General features: G+C 42.0%; 1 protein-coding gene across 6 annotated transcripts in view; it reads right to left on the bottom strand.

Annotated features, from left to right (window-relative positions):
• Window positions 1-3,762: 3,762 nt before the first annotated feature.
• LOC147904561 (uncharacterized) overlaps window positions 3,763-11,269 on the bottom strand; it is a 43,373-nt gene continuing 35,866 nt past the window's right edge. For 5 of the 6 annotated variants that reach the window (XM_087394704.1, XM_087394691.1, XM_087394728.1 and 2 more), the window contains one exon: window positions 3,887-4,378. In XM_087394704.1, the coding sequence (XP_087250830.1) occupies window positions 4,324-4,378 (55 nt within the window). In that variant the 3' untranslated portion in view covers window positions 3,887-4,323. The other variant, XR_015543225.1, reaches the window with a different exon arrangement.

The raw sequence follows: 11,269 nt of genomic DNA, 5'->3' as shown, positions 1-11,269 counted from the left end.
ACGTCGTGTACTACTTACATTTCCAAGTGTTGCCCATACCCTACCATCTTTGGTGCATCATCTAGATGGTAGGGAGAGCCACTGGTACGCCTAGAGAGCAATGGATTTGTACATTGTGCATGTTGGGTGATGTGGAGACAAAGGAGATTTCTTTGTGCTTGCCCAGTTTCTTATGAGATTCGAGGATGGTATTATTGTCTTTTCCAGTAGTGACATGGTTTTGGGTCTCTCATTGACTAATTCTCTTCTAAGAATAGGTTTGTGCTGGCCTCTAGCGTTAGAGTAGACAACAGGATGAGACAATACCTCGAGAGACACGGATTGTCTGAGCTCAACGATGTGTCACAGATTTCTATGCATTCGAGTCTCCCCTAAGATATGATAGAGTAGAGGAGGAGGAGATAGATGATATGGAGGTAGCATTCGCACAATTGGATGAGGGGATATGCAACCAAAGATGTAGGGGCCACTCACAATGCAAAGATAGACCAAACGCATGATGGAGGTTCAAACCATCACAGCTCTACTTGGAGGGGATCGCCCAAGCACAGGCATCACTCTTGATATGGCCCATCAGATACAGAGATCATGGAGAACACACCCCTGCCACAGTGGGTGACAACTTGATAGACACGGATACAAGATATTTCCACAGCTCATAGGAGAGCCACCATGGCACCTGCATATCTGGCTTGATTCTGAGATTGAGTATTAACTTTGAGCTTTGATTTATTTACTTTTTTTTAAAAGCTTAGTATATTACTCACCAAAGGGCCTTACTAAGCCCTTTGCTTTAGACCGTATAGGCCTATATGAGTTACTTTGATATTGTACTTTGTCTCATAGGTCTACAAGGCCTCCCAAGGATGGTAATACATCTCTCTCTCTCTCTCTCTCTCCCTCTCTCGTCTATAAAGATTTTCTTGTTTGTGTTACATGAGGATGTTGTATTATCTTACAAATGATACATATAAAAGTTTTCTATTTTGTTGTTTGTTGAATGTTCAAGGACATGTCCTAAGTTTTTAAATATAGGTTAAAATGCATTTGTTTCATTTTGTGCCTTTTTATTACTTGAATTGTGAGATATGTGTTGGCATTCAATACAAAATGTAGAACAAAACATTGTTAGTCCAATATGTTATTGTGATTCCTAATATTCGATTTAAAAAAAGACTACTTGAGTTGTAAATTGTCGTGTTGATTGTTTAAAGTGATATTCATGTTAGAATTTTCAATGGATATTTGTGATTTTGGCTATGCTAGGCTAGAGTTTAGAATGTTTATGTTAAAGTCACAAAGTAATGGGCATGTTGGTGGTAAGAATATCAAAGGTTCTCATAGCTCATGGAGATTGTAACAATGTTTTTGTCGGTTGCAATAATGGATATAGATTGTGTAGGTGTATTTCAATGAAGTCACTTTCATTTGTTGTGCTTACTTGAGTAGTGCGAAGTGTGAATATTTTATTATAAAGGATGGTGATGCCCATCAAACTATTTGTTGTAAGTGTTTTATAACGTGACTGTTCAATGTAAATCATCAATTATGGGTTTTTGTTTCACTTACACAGAGGATGTCAAAAGCTTCTTACTTGGCATTGTCTGCATAGTGTGAAGAGGAGGATCTCATGTTCAATGATTGAAGAACTAGGTGTGTCTTTCTATGTTGTAGTTTTGGACTAGCTAGGTTCCATGTTGCTTTTGTTGATAGCATCATCATTTCAACATGGATTTTTGGATCGACCTTGAAGTTCTTATGTGATCATGGCATTAGTAACTATAAATAGTCTTTGTGATGTATGCATGAGCATTCCTATCTGCTTGACATTCCTCAAAAAATAGCTAGGCTACACAAAAGTCTACAATTCAAAATAGCCATAGAAAATGCTTAGGGCATGCATCACTATGGCAATCAATTGCGTGGAATGTGAAAGGGCTTCCTAGAATTCTTGTGATAATTGGTGTAAGATGTTTAGATGTCTAGATCATGGGCTTCGTGAGCTCATGTTGACGTGTAATGTACCTAAATTTCTTTAAAGTATCATTGGACAGAACTAGCATAAGTGACCAACTAAAACACAAGATGGTAGATGTTGGGTGTGCATGATGTTACTTAATCTTTGTTCAATGATACTACTATCCACAAGAGCACTTTTAGCGATTACTATTATTGTACACTAATTGTACACTAATTGTAAACTTTGGTCAACATGTCAAGCTTGTTATTGTTGACAGAAGGATTATTTTGTAGGTGCATGTTTGAAAGATTCTTGTAATTGGGGAGGATAGCAAAAGATGAGTGGATTGTGGTTTAGCCTATGTTGCATGCATGCAACCTTGGTGGTGTATGGAACTTGCATATATATAGTGTATGTATGTATGCATCCTTCCACTAGCAAGTTTAGGACAATGGGCTTTCTAGGTCCTACTTTTGCAATGAACAAAACATGCAATGGGATGGAAGCAATTGCTATTTTTCTAATGCATTGCCATAAAAAATTAGTCTTGAAAGTTTGTATTTAGCATGGTATTTATGGTGATGATAACATGACCTACTTCATTTGAATCAAGAGTACGGCCATCAATTTCACATTGATTATTATTGCTAGATCTACTCGCATCATGCTTTAGAAAGCTTCTACCTCAAGCACATTGTGTGCTTTGCTCTTTGCCCTATCTCGGTCCATTGTATGTCGTCATGTTACAATGTTACAAGTTGTTTGCAAGTTCCATGTAAACTTGTTCTAGACTTCTTTAATTGCTAGCTTTTTTCATGTGAAAATATCATGCCATGTTATGAGGTAGACAATATGGCAATAATAAAAACAAAAAAATTGGCTTCCATTAACAAATATGATAAGTGTGGACGTTATGAATTCTTCCTATAAACAAAATACGCAATAAAGACCACCACCATGATAATCGACCCTTGACATGAACACTATTATTCAACAATTTGTATCATCACTAAAATTCCTTGGAAGTATGCTGAGGATCACTAGCCAGGTTAATAATCTAATCCCTCTCATATTTAATCCCTTGATGAGAGAACAATATATAGGCTTTAGAGTTTGGGTCTCATGAGTCATAGATACCATGATATGTGATAGTCTATTTCATTTATGCAATAGATTGTTTATCTTATCAATCTTTGATGCACTCTTACATTTTGCTATCACAATCTAATATATTCAATATAGGTCTACATACAATGAGTTATTTTGCATGCTTCTATCCTTAACAGGTAAGAGACCTTCATGTAAGACTTTGCTCTTATCAAACCTCTTTTTCCCAATGTACTACTCTGAACCTTAGTGCTACTCTCAATTGATGGAACAAGCAACAATGAGCCGGCTGTCTATATATAAATGTGCATATAGATCTTGAAGAACCAGAGTACTGTTTTGAGGGATAATGAGACACACCTTTGGTCCCTCTATTAGGGAGATATTATGTGTGCGCACGAAACAGAATAGTATTTGGAGGGATAATGAGAGAACCCTTTGGTCCTCCTATTGGGGAGAGAATTTGTATTCCTCATCATACAGGTATACAGGGAGACATTTTGTGCATATGTTTGTGATGCTTTTGTTGTAAATCAGCCATATCCTAATAACATAAACAAAATCAAAGGACATTTAGAAGACAATTAGAAGTAGGGAGGCCTTGAAAATCTGTCCAAACCCAAACCACCACCAAACCCAAAACCCAAATCAGGTGGATACAATTCTTTGAAAACACCGAATATTGGCTGCCAGCTAAACACTAACGCCCTGTAGGAAACACAAAAGCAGCCATCAGAAATTATAGTTGAATACTGCCATACCCTGATCGCCTGCCACTGGTTGCGCCTACCACACTTACATATGGGCTCTGTATCAACAATAGAACTAAGCCTGTTTGGTAAGGTGAGAACAAAATCCCATGATTTTCTGATCCATGTATTAACTGTATACATTGCACAGAGGTTCAAGCGTGCCGGCTATCTATTTGGCACCCAAGAGACCACTGAAAACTATCCAACAAGGTCAATTGGCAAAAATACAGACAGCCAGCCACAAATGCAAGGCACTTTCATATAGAGTCCATTCCGATCAAAGAAGTATTTGCATTATGCATATGTACCTTCGCAAGAAGTGCCTATTTGTGAAAGTAATCCTTGAAAAGTGCCACTATCAGCTGGTTGATGTACAAGGCCTTCATCAGTAAATACTCTCTTTCTTCATTATTGCAAATCAGCCTCAAACTTTGATAAAGAAAACTCCTCGAGTGGATCCGAGTCAAGCCTCAATAAACAGATATTACAGTCTCTCATAGAAGTCTATTTATGCTTTGCAGTGTTATGCTGGCTAAGAGCAGTTTTGGATTGGAAATTCCTGCACAGAAAACAACAATACTGATTGAGATTGTAAACTCTCTCTCTCTCTCTCTCTCTCTCTCTCTCTCTCTCTCTCTCGGAACCCTATGGAGACTGGGAACTACCGTACCCTCATGATTGGCCACACTCTGGCCAAGATTTATGGATCAGTCTTACAGAGGGAGCTCAGGAGTCATACACAGGCTCGGGGGCAGCAGGCACTAGGGCAGACAGGATTCCGGAGACAGGACTCTACCCTAGATCACATTTTCACTTTGAGGGCTATCATTGAGGCGGCGAGGTCCAGACACCAGAAGGTCTACACATGTTTGTAGACTTTCAAAAGGCTTTTGACACTGTCCCACAGTCCCTCATGATCAGGAGACTACAGGAGCGGAGCTACAGATTCCAGAGACATTGATAAGGGGGGTGATGAGCCTGTATGAGTCAGTCGTAGGTAGAGTTCATGCCCCAGGTGGTCTATCGGATTGGGTCGAGAGTACGATCGGATTGAAGCAAGGTTGCCCCCTCTCACCGATCCTCTTCGCGCTTTATATTGATGAGATCACTTCCTTCGTAGACCGCCTAGGAGGAAAAGGATCACTACTAGCCGATCTCATGATACAAATATTGCTATACGCTGATGACATAATCCTTATCCTCAATGGAGAGACTGCAGAGACATTTGGAGGCCCTAGACGTGTTTTGCAGAGAGAGACACCTAACAATCAATTTTGGATAGACCAAGGTTATGGTCTTCAACACCTCACATGCAGCAGTGCTCCGTCGACTCAACTTCACTTATCGAGACAAGCCAGTGGAGATAGTGCAGTCCTACACCTATTTAGGAGCAGTCTTCACAAGACCCCTTTTCACTATGACACATGCAGCCCATGCACGACTCACACGGGGGCAGGGTGCTCTAGCCCGACTGGTGAGACAGTGCTTCCAAGCACACTTTCACGATCCATCACCGACAAAGTGCTGGCTCTTCGATACACTAGTGCGACTAAATGCCATGTATGCAGCACCCTTTTGGGGATGTGACCTACTGATAGCAGAGTGGAGGAGATTTGAGCAACTACAGGTGACTATGGGATCTAGGATGATTTGGAGAAAGCCCTTACTCCCGCATGAGATAGTACAGGCAGAGTTCGCCACGACACCACTACAGATTGATGCCATATTCCAAACAGTGACATTCATTCGTAGAGTCAGGGACTTACCCTAGTGGAGACTACCGAGGTTGGCTCTGGAGTCATCTAGACGACTAGCTGAGAGCGGGGCGGACACATTTATGCATTTCAATACAGTATGGATGCACCCCGTGAGTCAATCCCGCAAGATGAGATTAACCATATCATATGGAAACATCTCAGAATACATGGTAGTTTCTGGTCATGGTGGCACATGTTCATCCAAAAGGATATAGCCACCTATGAATGTACAAGGAATGTCAGATCATGTAACAAAGGGAACGAAGTGTAAAGCCTGTCGGAAGACTTCGAACTTAGGACGAGGAAGTGCCTTTGTAAACATATCTGCGATGATGTCCTCTGTGGGAAGATAGGACAACTCTATGTCTCCTGCTGACAACCGCTCCCGAACATAATGATAATGAACTTCAATATGCTTGGTACGCGCATGAAACACTGGGTTACGCGCAATGGCCAAAGCACTCTCGCTGTCAGTGTAGACAATAGTGGAGGATGTCTGGCAAATACCAAGATCTGTAAGTAGCTGTCGAAGCCAAACACACTCTACTGTAGTGGTGAAAGCTGCCCTGTACTCAGCCTCATAGCTAGACGTGGCAACTGTCGGTTGCTTCTTGCTGAGCCAAGAAATACATGAATTGCCAAGCAAAAAACAATTGCTAGTATGTGACACTCTGGTGTCGGAACATCCTGCCCAGTCACTATCCGTGTAAGCATGCATGGTAAGTGAACCCTGATCACCGTAGAAGAGGGCTAAATCCCGAGTGCCTCTGAGATATCTGAAGACTCTCTTCACTGCCTGCCAACGCTGTGAACTGGGCATGTGCATGAATCTGCTGAGCTGAGATACTGCATACTGCAAGTCAGGTCTGGTATGACATAAATAAATAAGGCATTCAACAGCCTGCTGATAAAGAGTGATATCACATGGTGGGCTCCCATCATGAGCTGAGAATTTGAAGCTAGGGTCCACTGGAGTAGAGATTGGCTTGCAATCCTCAAACTGAAAACAATCAAGGAGCTGTCCAATATACTTGGACTGAGACATCATGATACCCCCCTCAACATGAGCAAACTGAATGCCCAAATAATAATGGAGCCGTCCCATGTCTGACATGTTAAAAATCTGCTGCAAATCAGCCTTGAAACCTGCAATTTGCTGAGTATCTGGGCCCGTGATAAGCATATCATCCACATATAAAATCAGCACTAAAAATTCAGATCCACTCCCACGGAAATAAAGAGTGGGTTCTGTGGGACTATTCTGAAAACCAAGGGATAGTAAGTGTGCATGAATTTTGGCATACCATGCCCTGGGTGCCTACTTCAAACCATAAAGGGCTTTTCTAAGCGGGCATACCTTATTTCAGAATTAACAACCTCAAACCCAGGAGGTTGTGTGACATAGACTTCTTCCTGCAGATCCCCATGAAGAAAAGCGGTCTTGATGTCAAGTTGGTGCACTTGCCAATGATGATGGGCTGAAATGGCAATGACACATCGAATGGTAGTAATCCTGGATGTGGGAGAAAATGTCTCCTCAAAGTCAATGCCTTGTTGTTGGGCATACCCTTTTGCAACAAGACGGGCTTTGTATCGATCTATGCTGCCATCAGATTTCCTTTTTAATTTGTAGACCCACCACGTTCCAATGGCATGCTTGCCAGGTGGGAGATCTACTAATTCCCATGTGTCATTTTTGGCAATAGATTGTAACTCAGCTTTCATTGCATCCATCCACTCTTTGCTGTCAAAAGCATCTTTATGGCACAAAGGCTCTTCATTGCAAGCTGTAGCAAGGAGTGCAAACTCAAGAAAGTGACCATGCTGTCTATTCCCTGATCTTGTCCGGGCAGCAAAAGGCTGGTCTTGTTTGCTGTCCCTCAATGTATCCAGAAGCCATCTGGGAACTTCCCTTTGCTGTCTATTGACAGCTCTTTCTTCAATGACTGCATCATGAGTAATGGGATCATTCTGTGCCGGAAGAGTAACCTGCAAATCAGCATGAGGTTGTGGCTGATTATTGCTTAGTGGAGGGCCTGCAGGAGGCTCATGTTGCTGCTCAAAATCCTCTTCTGTTGATGGCAAAGGTAACCAAGATTCAAAGGCATCAAACATGTCAATATCTGGCTTTGCTTTGCAGTCCACAAGAGGAGAAGCTGAATGTTCAGCAAAGATCACATCTCTACTGACAATAATCTTCCCAGTATTTGGTTGATATAACCGATACCCTCTGCTCTCTTGGCTGTAACCAATGAATATGCATTTGATTGCCTTGTCATCAAGCTTATGTCTCAGCTGAGATGGTACATGAACATATGCAAAAGACCCAAAAACTTTCATGTGTGAAAGTGAAGGCTTCCTGCCTTTCCATGCTTCATAAGGTGTGATAGTCTTTAATGCCCGTGTAGGTGATCTATTCAGCACATAGTTGGCACACATTACTACATCAAGCTACCAAAATTTATTGGGCAAAGACTTGGCCTTAAGCATGCATCTGGCCATCTCCATTGTGGACTTGTTTTTTCTTTCAGAAATAGGATTCTGCTGAGGAGTGTAAGGAGTAGTGCATTAGTGAATAATGCCTCGTGAGGATAGAAATGCATCAAACTCCTTTGACATATATTCACCCCCCCTATCTGTGTTGAGGGTGACAAGCTTGCATCCTGATTCATTCTCAACCATATTCAGCCATCTCTGAAAGCATAAGAAAACTTCAGATTTGGCCTTTAAAGGATATACCCAGCAATACCTTGTGAAATCATCAATGAGAGTCATGAAATACTTGTATCCTCCAATGGCATTTGTCCTCATTGGGCCACAGACATCACTGTGTACTAGCTGCAATTTCCTTTGTGAGAGTTTTGGACAATTCTTTTGAAAAGGAAATCGATGCATCTTACCCAAAAGACAGCCCTCACACACATGTTTGGAAACTGTGTGAGTCTGAGGTACATCATTTGCGATCTGCTGTGAATGTAGCTTTGCAAGAGCTCTATAATTGAGATGGCCCATTCTCTCATGCCAAAGATGAGTTTCAGCAAGCTGTGAATCTGAAATAGCCAATGCTTCAGTAGAAAGTGCAGCTGAATGATGATCAAGGTGATAAAGCCCTTTTTGCAAAGTGCCAGTGAGAACTATGGCATTGTCATCACGAAGATCATATACTAGGCATCTGTAGCCATCAAAAATTACTATGAAACCTGAAGTAGCAATTGCTGAAATTGAAATCAAGTTGACTTCAATGCCAGGCACAAAAAGAACATTTGTCAGAGTGACAAGATGGCTGGAAATGGATGTGAGCTGCACATCTCCAACTCCTTTTACAGCATATGAAGCATTATTGGCACATATAACAATCCCCCCTCGAGGTGCATCAGCTAGAGAATGAAACAACTGTCTGCAAGATGTGACATGCTTGGAAGCACCACTATCAAAGTACCAGGACTGAGCATCATTAGCAGTAAAGAGTGCATCAGCTTTGAAGGGATCAAATGAGCAATGGACAGCCCATGCCCAATCATCCTGAAGAGCATGTGCATGTGAAGCATCTGCTGGCTCATGGGATTCAATGGCATGTGAGGCATAAACTGTCAATCCTGCTTTCTTTTTCTCCGAAGCAATGCGCTTCCTACATTCTGAAATGTCATGTCCAGGCTTGCGACAATAGTTGCATCTTTTTTTCTTTCCCTTATCTGCTGTATTTTTAGATGCATGTGAGGAATGGCAGCTGCTATGCGTAGAGGAATTGCAGCTGCTGTGCGCAGATTTTGGCTTGCCCATAGGCTTGGAAGCCTTGCCTCTTCCTATCTGCTGTGAAGCAAATGCATGATCAAGAATAATGGCTTGTTTGTTAGCTCTACTTTGCTCTTCCTGCAAAAGCAAAGTAACTAGCTGATCGAAAGAATAGTGGTCTGGATTACCCATGGCCACTAATCGAAGGGTTGTAGCAAACCCTTGATATGTATCTGGCAGTCCATTCAATGTAGTACTGACAAGCTGTGAATTTGGCACCACCTCATCAATGTTGGCAAGCTGTTCCATGAGGTCCTTGACCTTTGTCAAATATGCATCCATTGACTCACCTTCATTCATATTCACTTCCTGTAATTGCCTTCTCAAATATGCAACACGAGCTTCATTGCGTATCTGATAGAGAGAAGCCAATTTATCCCAAGCATCCTTTGCTGTCCTGCAAGACCGGATGTGTGGAATAATGATTCTCTTGCATGATAAAGCAATGCATGAATGTGCATTTGCATCTCTTGCATCCCATCTTGACTGTTCTTGAGTTGGAAGAGCAGCAGCAGGAGTGCTAGAGAAAGAGGCATCAGAAGGAGTACCTGCTGCAGAAGAACCAGCAGTAGAAACAACCACTGTAGCATTGGCTGGCCTCAGATCAGCCCCAGAAACTATATTCCACAAATGCTTTGTAACAAGAATATGTTTCATGAGATAAGACCACATCGGATAGTTGGTGCCATCCAACTTATCATCTTCACGAAGAACTCCAAATAAATCTTGATTGTTCCCAGCCATAGCATATGTGATACCCTTTAAAAGACCTGAAAACCCAAAAGCCTCAAGGCTATCACTGCAAAAAAGCTGGCTGTCCCAAAAATGACAGCAAATATCTGCAAATTTATGACCCAAATCAAAGGGCAAATGCAGATCTGACCCAAATGTGACTGTGACAGGCAATGTTCACTGCAAAAACAGCAAATTTGGCAAAAGCCCCAAATTATCGAGGACAAATAGGCCAAAAAGAGGGCAAATGTAGAAAAGCCCCAAATTTTGCTGAAATTTTGCAAATGTGACCCAATGTATGATAATCTGACCCAATGTCCTGCAAATGTAACTTAATGTCCTGCAATATGACCCAATGTACTGCAATCTAAACAAGAAATTGCAGACTAAATCCCAAAACTCCAATATTCTTGCAAGAAATTGCAATCAAAGGAGGTGAAAGGAAAAGAAAGCCCCAAATTTGCCAATGTCCTGCAAAAGCCCCAAAATTGCAAATGTTTGTAGATGACTGCAGTGAGACCAAGAACCTGATTCAAGCCAATGCCAAAACAGGTACGGAACCTGTGGTGAAACTGTACGGAATACCCAGATCAAGTACAAGCTATACGATCAGCTACTGAAGGTACGTGTGTACGGGAAGCTGGTACAAGCTGCTGACGACTGATCTATAGGTACGGTGCAAGTACCTTGCACGGTGTTCCTACGTAGGTACAACTGTATGCTGAAAGTACCTTGTACGATGAACTTTGTACGGTACGACGTACGGAATAGCGCGATGTATGGATGAAGTATGGCGCAGTGTACGATACGCGTACGAAATAGCGTAGAGTATGGAGCAGAGTACGACGACGCAGAGTACAAGTGACGACGGATGTACGACGACCCTCGATGCAGATGTACGACGACGCGCGATTCAGTACGGCGATGCAATGTACGACGACGCGCATGTATACTGAAGGTACAGTACGATATCCGTACTGGTTATACGGAGGTCCGTACTATTGTACGGGCAGTACGGACAAGAGGTACGGGAAGCGAAGCTGGGCTCTGATACCACTGAAGGTACGGATGTCTGAAGAGAGAGAGAGAGAGTGTAGGTACAAGACGAGTCGATAGAGCAATCACGTCAAAACTTAGATAAGATGAAGAAACACAAGTACAAAGTACTT

Source organism: Dipteris shenzhenensis, chromosome 2 (genome assembly GCF_047967505.1).
Source record: "Dipteris shenzhenensis isolate YYH24624 ecotype China chromosome 2, Dip_SZ_1.0, whole genome shotgun sequence".
NCBI lineage: Eukaryota > Viridiplantae > Streptophyta > Polypodiopsida > Gleicheniales > Dipteridaceae > Dipteris > Dipteris shenzhenensis.
Note: the sequence above shows the minus strand (reverse complement) of the source record. Positions and strands in the feature narration are given on the sequence as shown.